The sequence below is a fragment of the Haliotis asinina genome, chromosome 12 (genome assembly GCF_037392515.1).
Source record: "Haliotis asinina isolate JCU_RB_2024 chromosome 12, JCU_Hal_asi_v2, whole genome shotgun sequence".
Lineage (NCBI taxonomy): Eukaryota > Metazoa > Mollusca > Gastropoda > Lepetellida > Haliotidae > Haliotis > Haliotis asinina.
In genome coordinates, this window is record NC_090291.1 from 34155920 (window position 1) to 34179053 (window position 23134).

The 23134-nt window shown below is 39.1% G+C and overlaps 1 protein-coding gene across 1 annotated transcript in view; it reads right to left on the reverse strand.

The window, feature by feature from the left end:
• Positions 1–23134, reverse strand: part of LOC137257987 (leucine-rich repeat and coiled-coil domain-containing protein 1-like) — a 489406-nt gene that overhangs the window by 461493 nt on the left and 4779 nt on the right. The window contains exons 4-7 of the mRNA XM_067795512.1: positions 22830–22937; positions 21032–21075; positions 18234–18371; positions 16810–16884 (exon numbers count right to left, since the gene is read on the reverse strand). Coding sequence (XP_067651613.1) covers positions 16810–16884; positions 18234–18371; positions 21032–21075; positions 22830–22937 — 365 coding nt within the window. The remainder of the gene's footprint in view (positions 1–16809; positions 16885–18233; positions 18372–21031; positions 21076–22829; positions 22938–23134) is intronic.

The following is a 23134-nucleotide window of genomic DNA, read 5'->3' on the forward strand; positions in this document are numbered from 1 at the left end:
TATATTTGATATTAGAAGATATGAGGTTGAGATTATATTTATCATCACATATCACACTTCTTTAGTTTTCAATGAAAAATGTCCATCTCTGAACAGAATACTGCCATTAGACTTGCAGCGAAGGGATGTCATAGCATTGTGATGTCATTAAATTCATGATGCCATATCATTGTCATAGCTTTGTACAAAATCTACAGTCAAAATGCTACCTCTCAGGATATATTTCTTTCAAGCAATATCTTCTGTGGAAGGGTTTTGGATGATAAAATGTTTTCTTTCTGTGAATAATGCCTGTTTTGGAACATCCTGATATACCTTCCATAAACATTGGTCTCATGCTGAACACAAAGGTGTCAGGATAAGACCTATGCACATGGGTGTTAACACCAGTATAGGACCTGTACACTGGGGTGGTGACACCAGTATAGGACCTGTACATTGGGATGATGACACCCTTATAGGACCTGTACACTGGGATGATGACACCCTTATAGGACCTGTACACTGGGGTTGTGACACCATTTTAGGACCTGTACACTGAGGTGATGACATCATTATAGGGCCTGTACACTAGGGTGGTGACAACAGTATAGGGCCTGTACACTAGGGTGGTGACAACAGTATAGGGCCTGTACACTAGGGTGGTGACAACAGTATAGGGCCTGTACACTAGGGTGGTGACAACAGTATAGGGCCTGTACACTAGGGTGGTGACAACAGTATAGGGCCTGTACACTAGGGTGGTGACAACAGTATAGGGCCTGTACACTAGGGTGGTGATAACAGTATAGGGCCTGTACAGTGGGGTGGTGACACCCTTATAGGACCTGTACACTGGGGTAGTGACAACAGTATAGGGCCTGTACACTTGGGTGGTGACACCATTTTAGGACCTGTACACTGAGGTGATGACACCATTATAGGACCTGTACACTAGGGTGGTGACATCAGTATAGGACCTGTACACTGGGGTAGTGACAACAGTATAGGACCTGTACACTAGGGTGGTGACAACAGTATAGGGCCTGTACACTAGGGTGATGACACCATTATAGGGCCTGTACTCTAGGGTGGTGACATCAGTATAGGACCTGTACACTAGGGTGGTGACATCAGTATAGGACCTGTACACTAGGGTGGTGACATCAGTATAGGACCTGTACACTAGGGTGGTGACATCAGTATAGGACCTGTACACAATGTTCCACTCTGAGGTGTTAGTCTGGCTGTTTCCAAGGTGGATGAACCTGATGGTTGCTCTGACAGAATCACTTACATGATCATCAATTAACAACTTCCAGCACATATGTTGCTGGCATATAAAATGTTGGTGCGAAAGAATACACAGTCTTGACTATCCCCAGAAACAAATTCTGTTCGGTGTGAAAGTGAAAATTAGTTGTGAAAATTATGTGACAGCATCACACAAAACCAGTGACAAGACCAGGTGTGAAAGCAATGCTGTAATTCAACTAGAATGACCTAGTCAGTGGTAACAACATAACTCATGAAAGATTGAGCAGTTTGATCACAATTAGCTCATCTAGACAAGCTGGGTCTGAGGAAGTGTGATGTACCCTGCACACATATTTTCTTCAAAGTCAGAAAAGATCATGGCGTGTTTTCTGATATGTTTATCCCAAATTACAAGCAAAGCAGCTGACACGTCCTACTTTGGATTCCTTGCCCACACCAGTTTTGCCACGTACAGCGTCCAACCAATTATCACTGGATACTTAGATGTAACATGAGTTATAAACAAGACATCCAGGGGAGTGCATATTGTTCATTCCACCATGACTCCAGTAAATACTGGATTTTGATTGGTTAATCAAAGTCATTCAGAGGTATATAATCACATTATATACTACTGACTTTCCAAAGCATTAAGTATTTTTTTTTAAATCTGAATAATATGGTTATGGTAGAAATTGGAGATAAACGTACTGTGTTGGAAAATCAGACGCATAATATGATTCCAGATAGATCAGAGCAGTCTAGTAAATCTGGACTATGTCACTTTAACCAGAATGGACTTCAAGAACATGCCCCATCAACAGTGTTTTAGAGTGTCACCATGACAATATGTATTCCTGACATTATTAATAGTACTTCCCACATAAATCTCTCCAAAATCCTGATTTACAAATTTGACAAAGACTTGTCAAGGGGGATTAAATGGAAATCTCCAAAAACAAACAGCTTAAAAGATTTTCACATTTAAATGCAAATGAAATGATTTTAGGAAAGAAATGTAGTTCTAGATTCATTTTCATTGTAGAATTCTGGGAAGGTTTTTCCACAGAACATAGAAGAAAGTTGGCCTGGCCTCTTAGACCTCAATTTTAACTCACTCACTCATACACCTTATGTGAAATGGTGTGAATTTGAGCGAGCGAGCAAGTTAAATTTTAATTTGCACTCAGCAACATTCCAGCATTCTGGTGATGGTCTGTAAATAATCAAGTCTGGACCAGTCATCAACAGCACCAGCATCGATCTATGCTGCTGGGATACGATGACATGTGCCAAATGTCAAGTCAAAGAGCATGATCATGCGACCCTGTTAGTTGCTTCTGACAACAAGTGTGGGCTACTGAAGATCAATTTTAACCAGGATCTTCACGAGTTGAAGTGGGTTGTAAAGTGATTCAAAATGTTGACAATTACACAACAAAATACATGCACATTGGCTGTGGACCTTATCTGGAATTTAATGATGCTACCACTCTGAGATACAATGCCACAGTATAACACTGACACCCCACTCAGACATAATATTCAGACTCTGTGCCAACCACTCCTTGTTTGTTGGACAGACCATGTGAGAAACTTCATCAGCATCAACAGCACCAACAGCACCAACAGCACCATCAGACCGACAGATGTTTGGAAATCACCTGCCTGCTTGAAAGTAAGTATTAAGACACTGACCAAATTCCATGACAAAACATATTGCCGAAGATTGGGCAAAACCTCAAATGTACCATAGTATCTTGTGTACAGCATGCACTTCTACAAGCAAATACAGCTGTGCTGAGGAGGGTGTGAATAATTGCAAATCAATATGTCTAGTGATGCTTTATCAGAAAATGCACAATTCCATTGACCAAGTTTGCTATCTTTAATTCATTCACCAGAAGCAATGTAGGGTAGTTTGACTCTGCACAGAATAAGAAATCATATATTTTGCATAACCTTGCTCATAAGAGTAAGTCACATAATTGTTCTCAACTGCTTTTACATGTAATCCAGCAATGTCACAGGAGGTGACATTCAAGAGTACTTGTGTGAGGACAACTTCACAGCCTACATTCAAGAGTACTTAGGTCAAGACAGCTTCACAGCCTTCATTCAAGAGTACTTGTGTTAGGACAACTTCACAGCCTACATTAAAGAGTACTTAAGTCAAGACAGCTTCACAGCCTTCATTCAAGAGTACTTAGATCAAGACATCTTCACAGCCTACATTAAAGAGTACTTAGGTCAAGACAGCTTCACAGCCTTCATTCAAGAGTACTTAGATCAAGACATCTTCACAGCCTACATTAAAGAGTACTTAAGTCAAGACAGCTTCACAGCCTTCATTCAAGAGTACTTAGATCAAGACATCTTCACAGCCTACATTAAAGAGTACTTGGGTCAGGACAACTTCACATTACAGAGTACTTGGGTCAAGACAACTTCACAGTCTACATTAGAGAGTACTTGGGTTAGGACAACTTCACAGCCTACATTTAAGAGTACTTGGGTCAGGACAACTTCACAGCCTACATTAGAGAGCACTTGGGTCAAGACAACTTCACAACCTTCATTCAAAAGTACTTGGGTCAGGACAACTTCACAGCCTACATTTAAGAGTACTTGGGTCAAGACAACTTCACAGTCTACATTAGAGAGTACTTGGGTCAAGACAACTTCACAACCTTCATTGAGTCAGGAAAGCTTCAAAAGCTGTTAAGAGCTGAACAAGCAAGAGGAGGTACCTGGATTTGCCATCTAAACAACTTGGATACATATGGTACCAAGTTTGTTGTAAATAATTTCACAAGTGTGAACATGCAGAGATTAGAATTTGCAAACAGTTGTTAAATTGTCTCTTAAAGTAATGTGAATTTACAATGTAATTTTCACACAGAGAAGAAGTTTCATAAACTCTGTACGAACAGAATACTTGGGTTAAATACACTTTAGATTATATGGTGCCAAATGACAAGCAGCTAATTAAGTCCACAGAATCGTGGCGATACATTGATAAACTGCTGTCTAATGATAATGGGGATCGTAGTCAATAGTTTCATGAGGAAAAGGGCATACATGCATTGATGTATGGAGCTGAAAAGTAGTTCCTTCTGGGCAGCCTTATTTGCATATGTATCTGATTAAGACACCAAGCTTATTAGATTGGTTTATTGCATCAATAACACAAGCCTCTATTTGATGAACTAGGAATTTTTTGTACACCTCGGAATACATACAGCTGATTAGTTCTGTGAAAGTTACAAGCCAATTCCAGTCATGAAATAAGGCTGTCTATGACAAGGTTAAAAAGCAGAAACCATGCCAGTAATGTTCACAAAATTGAAAAGCGTGCACAAACTTTGTAGATTTTATGAAAGGAATTTACAGCATGACATGAAAAAATGGACACCTATTGGACTATGAATCATGCATCGCATGCATGTTTATCCCAACCATGACTGAGTGTGTGATTTAATACAGTTTAATGCCAAACCAATTAAGTTTGAACAAGATAATCCAGTGATCAATGTCATGAGCATTCATTTATCTAACTGTGATACAGTGACATGTGGCAACCAAGTCAGCAAGCCTGACAACCTGATCTTGATAGTCGCCTCTTACGTCAAGCATGGGTTGCTGAAGATCAATTCTAAACCCAGATCTTGACAGGTCCCCACCTAAAAACATATCAGCAAAAGGTGTAAGTGCTGTTATTCTGCATGCCCGTCATGCTGTAAGTAAAGTCAATTTGGCTGGCTAGTGAGTGCTGAAAGCTATACACTTCAGGTGTATACCATTCAAAAGAAAGTTACAAAGGGATTGGGGATTTTACAAGATTGATAAAAAGGCAAATGATGACGCCAAGGAGGAAAAAAATGATGGAGATAAAAAGGGAAAATGTGTCAGTTTATTCCATTCCTTTGGAAATATTTCATCTGTATGCTCTCAAAATGGAAAATCCCCTATTTTTATTTGATGGTTTATTACGTTTCTTATTACTTTTATCAACAGTACAATGATGAAGCACTGATATTAACCAAATCTACCACAGGAAGGAATAATTAATCTATGTCTTGTTGACACAAAAACATTTTAATCAAAATTTGCTTGCAATGAAACATGTGGATTATTGGGTCTCTGTTTCACTATAAAGATTTTTGATAATTAAAGCCAATTTCTATAGCTAAAAATTGTTCATCCTGAATTAGAAAGACAAATTCTAATCTGGTGAAAAGTATCTCAGGCATGTCCCCATTTTCACTACAGTTTTATCAAAACAAATTTACACTTCTGTGGCTATGCTACTTGTGAAAAATGGAACCACTTACTATATACAACTGACTATAAACAATGTCTAATATATTTATAAATTTCCATCATACTGTCTCAGGTAATTATAATAATACTAATATGTGCATTTATATTGCGCTACACTCCATTCATGAGGTGAATGCTGATAACACTAACAGTCAAAGCAGGCATATTATTATCCTGGATAACCCAAGCTGCCTGTTAGGCGCTAGAAGGTTATAGTCACATGACTTATCCCACCGGGTACCCATTTTCTGCTGGATAAACAGAAGCAATTTCGAACAAGCTCGGTTGCCTAAGATGAAACCACATGTATCACATGTTCTAATTGGAGTTTTATGCCACTTTTTAGCAATATTCCAGCAATATCATGGTGAAGGACACCAGAATAAGGGCTTCACACATTGTACCCTTGTGGGGAATCGACCCGGGTCTTTGGCGTGACCAGCAAGTGCTCTAACCACTAGCCTACCCCACTGTCCTGCTAATTGGGTTGAGGAGTGAGTGAGTGAGCGAGTGAGCAAGTTTAGTGTTACGCTGCACTCGTAGCAGTAGACTGCATCAACCATTTTGGTCACAGGATATTTTGTTCGTGTTTCTCAACATGCTCATCGCAGAAGTCGCTTCAAAAGGAAAGGAAAGAGTTTTCTGAATTAATGTTGATTTCAGTGTGAATGTTCCCACTTGTTTTAATATCGCTGCTCATCAACCTTCAAGTGAGTGATTGAGTGAGTTTAATTTTACACCACACTCAGCAATATTCCAGCTTTATGGTGGTGGTCTGTAAATAATCAAGTCTGGAGCAGACAATCCAGTGATCAACAGCATGAGCACAGATCTGCGCAATTGGGAACCAATGATATGACCACCCAATCCCATTAGTCGCCTCTTACGAGAAGTATAGTCACCTTTTATGGCAAGCATGGGTTGCTGAAGGCCTGTTCTACCCTTGGACCTTCACAAGCCAGATTGATGAGCTTAATGAAGTTTGATCAAGTGTCTGAATGGCTGTCTTCCATCACAAACCACTGTTTCAGACACTTCAGATGGTGGTCAGTGTTAATAAACACATGGTCTTAGTCGGTAAGTTCTCGGATTGCTGTATATACTGGACTGAACTTACAGTTCTGACGTAATCCTTCTTTGTTGTCATAAGGAAAAAGCTCTGTATCTCGGACTCTCATTATTTTGGATTTCGGACCGAAAAGGTAAGTACACGTAAGAACATTGTTTTATGACCTAGACTGAGCAGGAAGTCTGCTTGGCCAAACCTTGAATAAACAACCTGTTGATTGGTTTGTGTATTTTGTCTTATTTACCGAGCAGGAAGTACGCTTGGCCTGAATAAACCGTGTGTTAATGACCCGATGATTGGTTCGTGTATTTTGTGCACCAGTGAATGCTTTTTTTGATGCAATTAACACAATTTTTGATGCGATTAACAGGCCTTCAGACACATTGTGATTAGTGCTGCACCGATCCATCACATAATGAGTTTATTGACAATCAAATAAAAACATTTCCAATCGATAATACTGTATACTATCTTCAAAAACAACAAAATGATTGGTGTACATGCAATATTTATAAATATCTCCTGGTGATATAGGAACTTTCTGTGTAATTCAGACTGCTGTCTAATTTGGACTCTTTTAGTTGGTCCAATTTAGTCAGAGTGCACTGTACTGTAATAAATATAAAATACAGTAAAAAATATATAAAAACAGTAAGAAAGGTACATTCTTTTATGGAATACACGAATCAGGGCTTTTGACAGGGCTGCTCAATTTGTTAGCAAGGGGTTTTGTCCACGGGGACCTTTAGTCCAGGGGCTGTTGAACCAAGGGGCTATTGACAGGTGCCTGTTCTCTCAAAATCAAAGAATGTGAACACAGTAAGATCAGGATGCTTAGAACTTGGAACAGAGTAGCGTATCCACTTGGGACATATTCATTTATGCAAAAGGGGTGTCCCATATTTGCTTTTCCTTCACTTTAGACAAATTGAGATGTTGGGAAAATGAGACCAACATGAGACAGTATCTCAACATCATTCAAACCATCATGACTGCTGTACATCTGTGAAGGAACTCACAGGTGCTACTTCTGTACTGTTACAATAAGAGTCATGGTTATAACAGAAGGCGCAAAGTTAAGTTCCTTAGGCATGACAAAATCTGCTGATGTAAGTTCAAGCATCATTTTCATAGCAAAGTGACTAGCTGTTATTTACAGAGGCTCTCTCTCAACAAATGTAAGAGACAGAGATTGTTCACCGGCGTCCAAATCACTGAGGATGAAATTGGACGGCTCATGAAATATCATGTGATTGTACAAGAGATTAGCTGAAAATGTTTCCAAATAGGAGATTTTACACTACACTTTGGAAGTCGAGAAATAGCGTTTGCAGCAGCGTCTGCCAATTTGGTTTGTTTATCTCTACAACAATCTGGTTTTTTTTTATTCATCTTGTTTAAAAGTCACGCAAATGCAATCATATGACCAATAAAACTAGTAATGAATAATATTAAGGGAATACAAATGTTCTAAATACTTTTTCACTACATCAAGAAAATTACTGATCACGGTTGATTTGTTGACTGTATAAGTGTGAACCAGTTTGCCAAAAGTGCATCACAATATACCGTATTGTGAAGTCTGACTTGCAGTAAACCAGTTAACCCATATTATCACCTATCCCTAGTAACAAACAGAAAGAAGACACACTCATCACAGTATCATGTTTTAAACATCATAATATCAAAGTCTTGAAGGTTGATACCTGCGAAGGTCCCGGGGTAGAATAGGTCTTCAGCAACCCATGCTGGCCATAATAGGCGACTCTGATTGTCGTAAGAGGAGACTAACGGGATCAGGTGGTCAGGCTTGCTGACTTGGTTGACACATGTCATCAGTTCCCAATTGCGCAGACTGACGCTCATGTTGTTGATCACTGGACTGTCTGGTCCAGACTTGATTATTTACAGACCACCACCATATAACTGGAATATTGCTGAGTGTGGCGTAAAATTAAACTCACTCAATCACTCACTTGAAGGTTGATGAGCAGCGATCTTAAAACAAGTGGGAACATTCACACTGAAATCAACAATAATTCAGAAAACTCTTTCCTTTCCCTTTGAAGCTACTTCTGTGATGAGCATGTTGAGAAACACGAACAAAAAATCCTGTGACCAAAATGGTTGATGCAGTCTACTGCTACAACCACAAAAGCATTTGCAAATCACAGACCGAACTGCACGCATAATAACAGAAAACATGAAGTCAACCAGTGTAATGAGCTGAGTTTACAGATAGACCGGTAAATAACCCACTAACACTTTGACAAATGTGTCAATGGAATCATAAAAGACATGCCTTCGGATTCCGACAACTTTTTACTGTGCTGAGCAAATGACATTATTTGCTGTCATGTTGCACCCATGCCTATGGAAATGGGTCCATTTGCTGTTAATGACGTCTGCTATTGATCGTCACGTGTTGTCATGAACCAATTCATGTTTGAAATTTAAAGGAAGTGGGAATAACAAAACACTGTCTCAGGAACCATTCATAAAGTCTCAGAGACTACTATTTTATAACGTACTCATTTACTGAATGGAATGAATGAGAGAGTGACGTTCTTCTGAAGCTTGTGCATTACATACCACGTCGCTGTCAACCATTATATAACACAGTTAATTAATTTAAAGTGTGAATGATTCATTGAATGCCTTTTCTGTATTTTTTTCTCACTGAATGATATTTAAAGCTGCAGTTGGCTATATTCCAATGTTCCTACATTTTGATATATGTATTGTTTAATGCGAAAATCTACATTAATGCATCAAAATATCTTCAAATGTGAGTGTCTGAGTTTAGTTTTAAGCCACGCTGCAATATTCAAGCATCATGGAGGCAGTCTGTAAATGATTAAGTCAGGATCAGACAATCCAATGATCAGCATCAGCATCAATCTACACAAATGGAATGTGGTGACGTGTCAAACAAGCCAGTGAACCTGACCACCCAATCCTGTTGGTCTCTTCTTACGACAAGCATGGGTTGCTGAAAACCAACGCTAATCCCGATCTTTACGAGGTAATGTCTTCATGAAGGAAGCATAGGACCAAATCTGAACCAGACTGCAGTGAATTGATTAACAAACCACTGTCACACAGTTGGAATATTGTTGTGAGCATAAACAAGAAAGGAGTAAAACCTTCACCCAAGATACACATGTACGATATTACTCAGGTACTGCTGCATATATGTGTTACAACACAACCAGTTAAGATCGGGGTGACCTTCAGTAACCCATGCTGGCCATAAAAGACGACTATGTTTGTCATAAGAGGCGACTAACGGAATTGGGTGGTCAGACTCGCTGACTTGGTTGACACATGTCATCAGTTCCCAAGTGCACAGATTAATGCTCATGCTGTTGATCACTGGACTGTCTGGTCCAGACTTGATTATTTACAGATCACTGCCCTATAGCTGGAATATTGCTGAGCGCGTAAAACTAAACTCACTCAATCCCTCCACTGATCACTCACTCACCCTGAAATCAGCCCACAATTGCCAGAAATTCTTGAAAAGACACAAAAGCATTGCAATGTGTACCAGTTTGCATTTCCCCAAAGGAATCTCACACATCTGACTTTAAATCAATAAAAACATTTTGCCCTGAAAGGATAGTTCTGTAAAACCTATTCCATTTGTCAGGAATAGCCTGTTCCAGACCTGTAGCTTTGAATAACTGCAGCTTAAAACAACACGAAAGGCTTACCACTCCTGAAATATGTGGGATTAAGTTGGCGCTATAGGATGTCATCCTGAACAGTCAACAGAATTGAAGAAGAGCATAAACAACATGAAGGACAAGTAATCACTGAAGACAGTGGAAACAAGAAAACATGGAAATAGAAAAAGCACCTAAGAGAAAAATCTATTGAAAAACAGAAATCTTAAGACAAATGAAACTAACTGTACAGAGAAGTCACAGTTTGGGTAAAACCTTTCACAATTTCTTAACGCCAAAACAATCAACAGTAGAACTGTAGAATGTGGGTTTGGTTCAAATGAACTCAAATCCATTTTGTCTGCACTACATCCCTTATCTACCATATCTTTCATATAAATCCATCCACTTTGAACACAACCCACCCCTTACCTACCATATCGTTAACCCATCCATTTTGTCCAGACTCCATCTCTAACCATCCGTATCCTTCATTCATCCATCTTGTGAACACTCCACCCCTAACCAACCACATCCCTGTCGTCCACACTCGACCACCACTAACTAATCACATATTTAACCCATCCATCTTGTCCATACCCTATTTCTAACCAACCACGTGCACATCCTCAACCCATCCATTTTGTGAATGCTCCATTCCTAACCAAACACATCCTTATCCCATCCTTATTGTCAACACTCAATCCCTAACAAACCACATCTTTAACTCATCCATCTTATCCTAGCTTCATCCATAACCAACCACATCCTTAACCCATCCATTTTGTCCATACTTATCCCCAACAAACAATCACTATCCCTCCTTTTCTTTTCTCAACTAACTCTAACGCTACCCAATCCATCTCCTTCCATCACCTCCCATAACCAACCCTATTCTAACCACATTCCTTTTCTAACCATTTCATTAATCCTCTTCCCCAAACAACATCACCCTTTCATTTTCCCTCCCTTTCCAAAATGAACCCTATTAGCTCCACACTTACGCCGTCGCCACTCCAATCCTAACCAACCCAGCTATGTATGGTACACTGATGTATACTCTTCAAAAAAAGTAGGGGAACCTGAACTTTGAAGTCGATAGAAAGAAATCCCATTGAGGAACGTAACAGTGACATTCACCTTGTGTATGCAGCATCATTTTGTGGTTATCACCACACGCAAACACAATGCATGGGGTGTCATTTTTCAGGCAGGTTGATAAATCACTGTAGACCATTTTTTCCGATAAAGTTTTTTGCATCAGTGCATGGTCAGGGTTTTCAGGGTCAAATCACACACTACTGACTGAAAATTGTAAGCCTGAAATATTCATTTCAATCTCCAGTCACCTAACAAGGGAGATAACTGAAGGAACAGCTTTGCTTTGAGTGAAATCCATGTGGTGAACATCAAAACATCCATTATTATTGTATCAACATTGATTCCATCCCATATGTCTCCCAATTTCGACAATCGTACATTGAAAGAATCATACACTGGAGAGCATATATTATGTACGATCCACATACAACAGAGAGTATTATGAGCACACCACCCTCGCCATGTTCCCCTTCCATCTTCCATACAACTAGGAATTTCCTTGATTCCAAACAAACATCCCTTGCTTGAGAAAAGCATAAATTTGTTCACATCTGCCCTTTCTCAAAAGCTATTTTCCTAAATTCAATTGCATTTGATATTTTATTCAGCACAAAAAATGCAAAACTGAATATTTAAATCTCTTCTTAAATCTTTGCTCTGTTGTCAATTAACAGCAAGTTTATTTGACAAATTCCTAAAAATGATATCTTGACTTGGCAATATTTTATACAAATGCTGGAAATTTTACAGCCATTTGTGTCAGAACTGGGTTCAAATATCACACTCTCTGCAGGTAAAAAATAGTTCTGTTAACAATCACCAGTCAAATGATGTACACAACTCTTTCCATTTTCTGTCCTCCAGAAATGACAAGTGACAGCTAAAACAGTCCAACACCTGCTTCAAACACCTGATCCACCAACAAAACCATTTCATCAGGAAAGGTCTGTTTACACTCAGAATCAGTCATGACATAAACGTCATGTAGGTGTACTTCAAAGTCTGACAAGTTCTCATTTCCATGATGAAAATAGATGGCTGCAGATGAGTCTGGTTTGTGTCTTAGAGTTACATTAATTAATACATACCTTGAAGGGGGAAGGGTTATGTAGTGAAACTATCATTAAATGTATACAATGAATAACATGAACTATATCTAGCTGTAATCACAGAAATTGAAAATTTTCAGACTGAGGAAGACAGGGTGAAACATAATATTTCCCATGATTCTAATGATTGTGAGAGACAGTAGAGTGGTGGGGTTGTGTGAGTAAGAGACAGTAGAGTGGTGGGGTTGTGTGAGTAAGAGACAGTAGAGTGGTGGGGTTGTGTGAGTGAGTGACAGTAGAGAGGTGGGGCTGAGTGAATGAGTGACAGTAGAGCGGTGGGGTTGAGTGAGTGACAGTAGAGTGGTGGGATTGAGTAAGAGAGTAGAGTGGTGGGGTTGTGTGAGTGAGTGACAGCGGAGGGGTTTTGTGAGTGTAGAGTGGTGGGGTTGAGTGAGTGAGTGTGGTGGGGTTGTGTGAGTGAGTGTAGAGTGGTGGGGTTATGTGAGTGAGAGTAGAGATATAGAGTTGTGTGAGTGACAGTTGAGTGATGGGGTTGAGTGAGTAAGAGATAGTAGTGTGGTGGTGTGGTGTGAGTAAGAGTAGAGTGATGAGGTTGAGTGAGAGTAGAGTGGTGGTGGGGTTGTGTGAGTGAGAGTAGAGTGGTGGGGTTGTGTGTGTGAAAGAAGAGTGGTGGGGTTGTGTGAGTGAGTGAGAGTAGAGTGCTGGGGTTGAGTGACAGTAGAGAGATGGGGTTGAGTTAGTGACTGAGTGACAGTAGATTGGTAGAGCTTAATTGTTTCAACCAAGTCACTGAGTCTGACCGTCAATTGCCTCTTTTGCAAAGTATGGTTTACAGGTCACATGCAATGAAAAAATCAAACATAATTAAAACACAGTTATCACTTGTTCATGGTATATAAAATGCATTGGTGATTTTGAAAAAACCCCAAATAAACAGAATTATAAGCGTGTAATCACAAATCAAAAGAGCAATATTTTGTACTCCTGCTGGGTGTGCAGTCAAGTGAAATGGGGCTTCCCCATTGGCCCCTGGTTCATTTGCTGATACGCTTAGCCGGCTCTTTGTTTATGGCTTGCAAGCCCGATAGGTCATAAATTCAAATTGTAAATGGTCAGTAATTGAAGTTGTGCATTGCATATTGTCATCAGCAGACAGACGGGCAGACGCAAAGGTGTCAATAAACCAGACATTGTGTTTTCTCTCTGATAGACTCTGTATATCACAATCAACATGTTCGTTTTATGTAACGAGTAGATTATTTACTTGTTTATGTACACAACTAAGCAAACCTACTCCCTGCGTTATGAGCACAGTGCAGCATAGCTTTTGAAGCCAGTTTTTCCCCCAGCGCTGGGGGTAAATTAGTGAATAGTTTGAACTCTGATTTCGCAGGCTTTTTTTCATTGTGGTCTTTTTCAACTTTATAGGGTGAATTGACATTTTTGATGATTTGTGTCTGTAAGTGCACACCGAAAGGTATCAGAATCTGCAAAGTTGTGTTTTACGTTGCATGTGACCTTTAATGAAGACATATTCTAACCTGGATCACCATGAGATACAAGAATGGGTTCCTGAAGACTAATTCTAACCCAGATCTTCATCAGGTACAAGCATGGGTTCCTGAAGAACAGATTTTAACCTGGATCTTCATGATGTACAAGGGTTACTGAAGACTAATTCTAACCCAGATCTTCATCAGCTACAAGCATGGGTTCCTGAAGAACAGATTTTAACCTGGATCTTCATGATGTACAAGGGTTACTGAAGACTAATTCTAACCCAGATCTTCATCAGCTACAAGCATGGGTTGCTGAAGACCAGATTTTAACCTGGATCTTCATGACGTACAAGGGTTACTGAAGACTAATTCTAACCCAGATCTTCATGAGGTACAAGCATGGGTTCCTGAAGACCAGATTTTAACCTGGATCTTCATGACGTACAAGGGTTACTGAAGACTAATTCTAACCCAGATCTTCACGGGTTGGGTTCAACATTACCTGCATGTCCCAATGTCACAGTTAAAAAAATATAACAGACAGGTAATTCCCTAGAGGCTGGGCTGGCACATATAAAGCTAATTTTCTTAGTGTTCAAAGAACATTTCCATACTTTAGCAAAGACATTCCTAGTGATAATGTTTATAATGTGGAATCATTTGGTAATGTTTTTCTAATCATATGCACCACATGACCAGCACAAAACATGTTTTCTTGCATCATTTTACCTAATGTTCATCACTGTTTACGTTTTCACATCTACTGGTGTTGAGGCAGATAACCAACATGGATTGTTCTTGCATTTCGGTCTTAATGAGATTTAATTTTCAGTTTGCCAACATGAAGAAATGACTTCACTTAACCATGAGCTAGAAAATAAAAAGTTATAATTTTGGACCTATCCTTTCATAATATGGAGGGGTGGGAAGTCTAATAGAAGCATTCATTTATCACGCTAAAGACATGGGTATTATTCCCCACATTGGTACCACGTGTGAAGGTTATTTCTGGTGTCACCCGCCTTGATATTGCTGGACCATACTCACTCACCAACTGAATGCTTTCATATTAAATGGACCCATGAAGAAGATCTGGGTTAGAATTTATCTTCAGCAGCCCATGCTTGTCGTAAGAAGCGACTAACAGGATTGGGTGGTCAGGCTCGCTGGCTTGGTTGACACATGTCATTGTATCCCGGCTACGTAGATCATGCTGTTGATCAGTGAAATATTTAGTTCAGGCTTGATTATTTAGACTGCTGCCATAACACTGGAATATTCTTGAGTGTGACGTAAAAGTAACCTCACTCTTTCACTCACTCATAATGAATGATAAAATGTTTCAATTTATGCCATCATCAGTATCTGTTAATGTGTTTGTCCAGAGCACAAGACTGTACTACTCACTATGTAGTCTTCTCAACCTTAAATGTGATTGGCTACTCAACTTGATCTAACATAATAATGAGAATGAAAGATACAAGTCGTCCTCAGTGTTAGGCTGCCAATTGATTATAACCAATTTGTAAGAAAATCTGTGTTGAAAAACTGACTGACAAGCGAAAGAAGACCTCAAAAAGGTTCCTGAATGGAAGGGATGTTTTAAGTACAACTCTTGTGGCTTCTGGGCAGTGTGAGCTACTGCCATTGAGTTTTCACCCATGTAAAAGGTTTCTGGTGCATAAAATGTTGATGGCAATATGGGTGGGAAATGTGCAATGGTAATAACCACGGGAATAGATCCTACATTCTTGAGCAGTAGAGATAAATAACCCTAAATCCTGATGGTGATTCTGAAACAGACGTGTCCAAGAACAGCAGTTGCCAAAAATCATGATTATTACCATCCATGACCTGGTATTAAGCCTGTATGTTTTAGTTGTACATTCTACATTCAAGTCTAATCAATCCAACATCATCTGTTCCACAGCAAATTGTTGGATTAAAAAGGATGTCAGACTAAATAAATGACACTAAATTATGTTTATTAAATTTGTTACCAAATGATTGTCAGATAAACAGACGTCGGATTAATGAGATTTGACTGTATGTGCAGATGATCAATGGTTTGACAGGTGCCAGATCTCCAAAAATAGAACAAACTTCAGGCACATCTGGGATATATATTGGCTGGCACCAGATTCCACATAGCTATCATAGCAGTGATAATTCTACATTAAAAATTGGGAGATATGATCCCCTAACCATTACCATCACTTTGTGGAAAGACGGTCTCCACATCTGATTTTTGCCCCACAGTTTCAACAAATGACTAAGAATTGTGGATTAAGTGGATAAAAAACGAATTGATGTTAATAATGTATTGTCCAGTTATGTTATAAATGAAATGAGTCTGGCAATATCATGATGAAGGAACGAGAGAAATTGGCAGCACATGTGGGGAAATAAATCTGATCCTTGACATGACGATATCTTTTGACCACTTAGCTGTCCTATGAACCAATAGTAATGACTAGGTGATGAGATCCACTGATGACAGCACTTAACACATGTTATAATAAGGATCACACTTAATCACACTCAAGTACAAATTCTAGCACTTTTGTTGGGTTGAGTTTCATCCGGGATTCGAACCTACACCATTTAGGCTCCATATCATCAGCACACAAAATCAGCAATCCAACCCATACAGCCACCACTGCTCTTTTGAGGAGGTGTAATCCTGAACATAATGTTACATTTGACCTTTTTCTTCATGGCATTGCATATTTATATCTATGAACTTTTATAACTATATATGTAAACAATGTGATTTTCTAAACTGCACAGAGTGTGGGCTGAAAAAAATCATGGAACAACAAAAAACACAAGAACTTCCTGACCTGTTGTTTGTTCAAGAGCTGAGCCAGTTGTCCTTCCAGTTGCTGAAGTCGAGATTCCTGGTCCCGAATTCCATCCTGTGCATCATAAAAGGACATGTCACCAGCAGTGAAATAATATGTTGCGGTATTTACTGGACAGATACCACCTGGTGTTACACTCCACTTGGACATATAACACCAGGTGTTAAATTGCCCTGAGGCACATTTTACCACGTTTTATATTGAACTAAGGACATATATCCCTGGAGTTTAATTGCAGACACATACCACCTGGGGTTATATTGAATTAGGGGTATATACCACCTGGGGCTATATTGCACTGAGGACACAAACTACCTGCTGTATTACACCTGGACACATACCACCTGGTGTTTCACTCCAAACATACACATACTTTCTGTTTTTTTGCTGCACTTGGACACATCAACTGGTTCTGTATTTCACTTTGACACACATGCCACCTGGTGTTATACTGCATACAGACCACATGGTGTTATAGTGCACCGAGACACATACCACCTGGGGCTATATTTCACTCAGACACATACCACCTGGTGTTATGTTGCACCTGAACAAACCACCTGGTTCTGTATTGCAGTCAGAACACACCACCTGGTGTTACACTGCACTAACAAATAACACCTGGTGTTATATTCCACTCAGAAACATACTACTTGGTGTGCTATTGCACTTGATATGTACCACTTGATGATATATTGCAATCAGACACATACCACCTGCTGATATATTGCACTCATACACATACAATCTGGTATTTAATGTACTAAGGACAAATACCACCTTGTATTATATTGCACTCAGACACATACCATCTGGTATTTAATGCACTAAGGACAATACCACCTTTTATTATACTGCACTCAGACACATACTGCCTGGTGTTTAATGCACTAAGGACAAATGCCACCTTGTGTTATATTGCACTCAGACACATACCACCTGGTATTTAATGTACTAAGGACAAATACCACCTTGTGTTATATTGCACTCAGACACATACCACCTGGTATTTAATGCACTAATGACAAATACCACCTTGTGTTATATTGCACTCAGACACATACTGCCAGGTGTTTTGCTACGTTTGATATCATACTCGCTGTTACATTGCACCAGGCTTAACACCACCTAGTGTTACACAGGAGTAGGCAACGTACCACCCAGTGTTACAATGAACATATGTGTTGACATATAACACCTGGTGTTCTCATAAAATAGTTCCACAATCTCAGTATTATAATACAAACAGCCACTCTACATACACACTTGTCTCTGTTTTTAAAGCTCTCAAGAGTATTCTCCCTTTAATCACTTCCCATACACTCCATACGAACATCTTGACAGCAATGTTACATTACCTGCCAAGACGATGCCAATTATTCAATTAAAAGACTGGTACAAACCTTGACACCCACAGGGCTCTGTTCTATGTCAGTTGAAGAGACAGTTGTGCTAATCTCTCCCGACACTAGGTGGCGCTGTCTAAATACAGCGAGAGCCTGGTCAATTTTAGGAGTGATAACGTCCGCCAGTTGTGGATCCTAGAACACCCCAGAGAAATATTAATGGTTGTATACAAACATTGTGACTCCTGGAAGAAAGGTTGATACTATACGATATATGCGAGGTGAAAGATATTAAAAGAACATAGATATCAGAGAGGTGTGATTCTTTGAATACAGATGAAATACAGAATTTATAGATTCATTTCAAAATTGGTAAATTAGAAGAAAAATCATCAATCTAAATATGAACAATGAACTACGTTTTTTTCAGAACTGCAGTAAAACTGAGATATAAATGCTAATATACTCAAGACACTATAAGTACAGGGAAACTTGAATTTCATGAAAACATGAAACACTGAAAAGGTGTTACTCAGTGGAGTGAGTGAGTGAGTGAGTGAGTGAGTGAGTGAGTGAGTGAGTGAGTGAGTGAGCGAGCGAGTTGGCCTTTACGGTGCTTTTAGCAATATTCCTGCAATATCACAGCAGTGGACACCAGAAATGCACTTCACACATTGTACCCATGTGGGGAATGGAACCCGGATCTTTGATGTGATGAGCAAACACTTTAACCACTAGGCTACCCCATCACCTAAAGCAGTCAGTGTCTCCTGTGATGTCTCTCGGATATAATAATCAGGTTTAACGTGATGCAGAAGTGTCAGTCCGATACACCCAAATGTATAGAATGGATGCAGAAAAATAAATACATTGCATTGCGTAGGACACAAAATAATATTCTCAGTTCAAATTTTGAAACAAACAATATAAATATAAAGTAATTAAAGTAATCAATAATTATTCCAGTACAGTCTTCTACATCATTTCATTACTTTACAGGACACTCGTAATTCGTGTAGTGACCCTTGAAATAAGTAAGTGGGAGTCCGTGGATCCCAAGTTCTATCGGCCAATCAAAACCATGCATGACACATGCAATGACATGCAACAAGTACTGTTCCCATAGTAACATGTGCCAGTTCCTCCTGAAAATTTTAAAGGCACTGTTTCACACTACACTTCTCTAAAAATAAATAACAAAATTTCACTCTAATAGTAACTATCAGCCCTTGGAAGCTACCACATAATTTATTAGATGAAATAATTACATATTTGGATTAAAATTAATAAGTGAATTAATGCAACAGTGCATTAAATCGACAACCATGTAATCTACTGGCCGAACAAAATTTCAAGCGAACCCCATTAAGAGCTCTTTGTGTATATCCATCACTCCTTTGGAGAAAGAACTCCACCCTAGACAAAATGACACTAATTAAATGTCTGGCACATAAACATATGTGCAACTTGTGACTGAAACCTGTTCGGCAAACACTGACAACCCTGTGTGCACACTTTTGAGAGCAATTGTTAACATTCCATACACGGCAAGTGTTCTGTGCTAGAAAGATGTTCGCTTTAAGGTTTCAAATATCAGTTTCAGACAAGTTATAAAGGATAATAAGTCTTGTATTACTGCACCCAAAGTGAGTGCACAGGCCCAAATATATAAAACAGAGGCCAAAATATTGTCGAAAATAGGTGAAATTGTGCCTTTAAGTTTCCTTTAACCTATTTCAATAATACCATCATACATATGTTTGTCCACTTTATATATACACATCATCCAGTCATATCATATCACCTTAATATATACTACCCATCAAATGTTTAGACTCACTAGTGTAAATGTAGCCACCTACTTCAGGCAACTGCAAAATATTCCATACTGTTTAAAGGTATTATTTACACATTTATCAATGCATTGCAACACAAATTTGTAACTTTGAAATTATTATTGTCAAGAGTTCAGTAAATAATGAAAATCAGTGAAAATTGGTAAATTTTAAGTAAAACCTCACCAGCTGTTCACATGCATGATATTTGTACATGCTTTTCAGCAATCTGATGCATGATTCTCCTGCAGTTCATCTGACTAAGGTGCTGATGGTTCCCCCAAGTTAGTGGAGAAATTAATACTTGATTAACCTTTTGATGGGTAGTATACTTTGTAAGTGACCAGTGTTCATGAATGGTGTTTCACAGTAACAGGACATTGGTTCTGTGAATTTTCAGAGGTCTGTGTGACCCACTGAAAATTCACAGGACCCATAGGATAAAATTAAACATTGTGCTGAAGCCAGTCAGACAAGGGAGTCTTTCTTGTAAACATTTCAGATTTAACATTTCCTATAATTGGCACTGAAATTATATAATAACAAACATAAGATTTAAAAGCAACAAACAAGGGTCGGATGCCACTAATAAAACTTCAGACAAAGTCGTTGTGAAATATTCAATGAGACACTGGTGCGGGCAGGTTGGTGACTTCTATCTGAAATCTGACAGGATTGTCAGAGTGTCAGAGGCTATTTCTGAACACTGTGTGAGTGATGTATTTTATGCCACTTTAAACACATCATCTAGTCATCTCATGACGTCAGCTTAGTATGAGAGAAAACCAGGAAAAGATGCAAGTCACAGATGTTTACAACTTTTGTGAAACTGATAAAAGTCATCTACAGCTGATAAAGAAGACAAGGATTCATACCCACAATCACAGGTTTGAGATGGTACCAAGGGAGACAACTCTGTACAGATCACATGGCAGACTGGACCTTAAGCTCCACCTTGATATGTTTAATCTTTGGTTATCAGTAAAAGTATTCAGAAACAGAGTACATTAAGCCACTTACAGAACTGCTTGAAGAAATCAGATACTCCATGTAGTCCTCTAAACCTGAAACCATCAAGGAACTGCATGACATACATGATAAAACCACATGCTAAGAATCTTAGGATCAATGTGAATGTCAGATTCAGCAGATAATGGCTAATCTCAGTTCATAACAAATTGCATCATTTGTTTTGTGATTACATTTCCATCATTGTGTTATTATGCATGGAAATATATTACAGCATACAGTCGTTGTCATAACCATCATACCAGATACTGGACAATATAATGAGTGGGTGAGTGAGTTAAGTTTTACTCTGCACTCAACATTATTACAGTTGTAAGGCAGCAGTCTGTAAATAGTAAAGTCTAAACATACAATCCAGTGATTAACAGCATGATCATCAATCTACATAAATGGGAACTGATGTCAGCCGAGTCAGTGAGCCACCCGATCCTGTTAATTGTCTCTTACAACAAACATGGGTTACAGGAGGCCAATATTCAAACACGGACCTTCATGGGTTCTAATCAATATAAAATAAGAGTACCTCAGTCTGCAATCTTAGACTGTTCATTCCAGCAACATTAGCTAGTCTGATAACAAGGCTAATGAGCCCATAAATGTTATGCTTACAGCCTTGTTTGGGCTCACAGACAAAATAATTTTTAGCACAGAATGTTCAAGCTGGCAGTCATACAACACACCGATCCTGGGTCCTGTTCTACACAGTTTCTAAGCTGAAACAATATTAAACCTGGACACTTCACACCGTGACCGTGATTCTATGATGCAGTGCTTCTAGTTCATTTTCTCTCCAATTTGTTGCTGAAACACATCCCTCTGCTGTTGTTTTAAATTTCACATAGCAAAGATGGTATATTGTTGGTGAGAAACATGTAATCTTGGAGGCACTGTGTAGATTCAGGTTTTTATATCCAACCAGGGCCCCGTTTCACAAAACTCTCGTAAGCCTAAGGTCTCGTAACTTTTCTTGTAGCCTTTGCACCTCCTATGTTACAGTATGCCAGGTACAAATGCTACAAGAAAAGTTACGAGACCTTAGGCTTACAGGAGTTTTATAAAACGGGCCCCAGGAATCTTCATAAACAGGTTCTTGAAAAGGTTCCATGATTATCCACAGTAGGATACAAGAGTTGTAAACTGATGTATACAATCATAAGCCTCTTACCACAAGACAGTCCTATACAGACATATCATCATACCACTAGAAATTACCATTCCAAGTACATATTTGTTAGCTTAAATAATTAACAATAGTAAGAGGTGACAAAAAGGATGACTGCTGACTTTGTTGAAAAATGTCATCACATTCCAACTGCGGAGATCAATGCTCATGCTGTTGATCACTGGATTGTCTGTTCCTGACTTGATTATTTATAGAATGCTGCCATAAAGCTAAAATACTTCTGAGAGTGGCATTAAACAACAACCAATCAATTGTCAATAAATGATAACATGAGTGAGTGAGTGAGTTTAGTTTTACGTCGCACTTAGCAATATTCCAGCTATATGGCGACGGTCTGTAAATAATCGAGTCTGGACCAGACAATCCAGTGATCAATAACATGAGCATCGATCTGCGCAATGGGGAACCGATGACATGTGTCAACCAAGTCAGCTAGTCTGACCACCCGATCCCGTTAGTCGCCTCTTACGACAAGCATAGTCACCTTTTATGGCAAGCATGGGTTGCTGAAGGCCTATTCTACCCCGGGACCTTCACGGGTCTGATAACATGAAACAGTATTGAGATGGTTTATATTTCACCTACTGTGTAATATGTTATGGTTACCTGGGATATCGTTGAGGACCTCGGTCACGTCTGCCGGCTGTCCAAGCCTGTCCTTGCCATCCAGACATTTCACCTGAGGAAGTGCACTGAACACCTTTGATGGATAGCCTGACCACAAAGCACAAAACTCAAAAACTACTTTCCTCAAACAAATGAATCTTTAACTTTTGATGACAAGCATTCCATAAGCTTTCATAATGATAAATATATATTCTAGCTTGACATTGTAGGATACTTGAATCTGATTGGTTGACTAACTGATTCCTAACTGGATATAACTGTCTTCAAAGCAACCCCCATAGAAA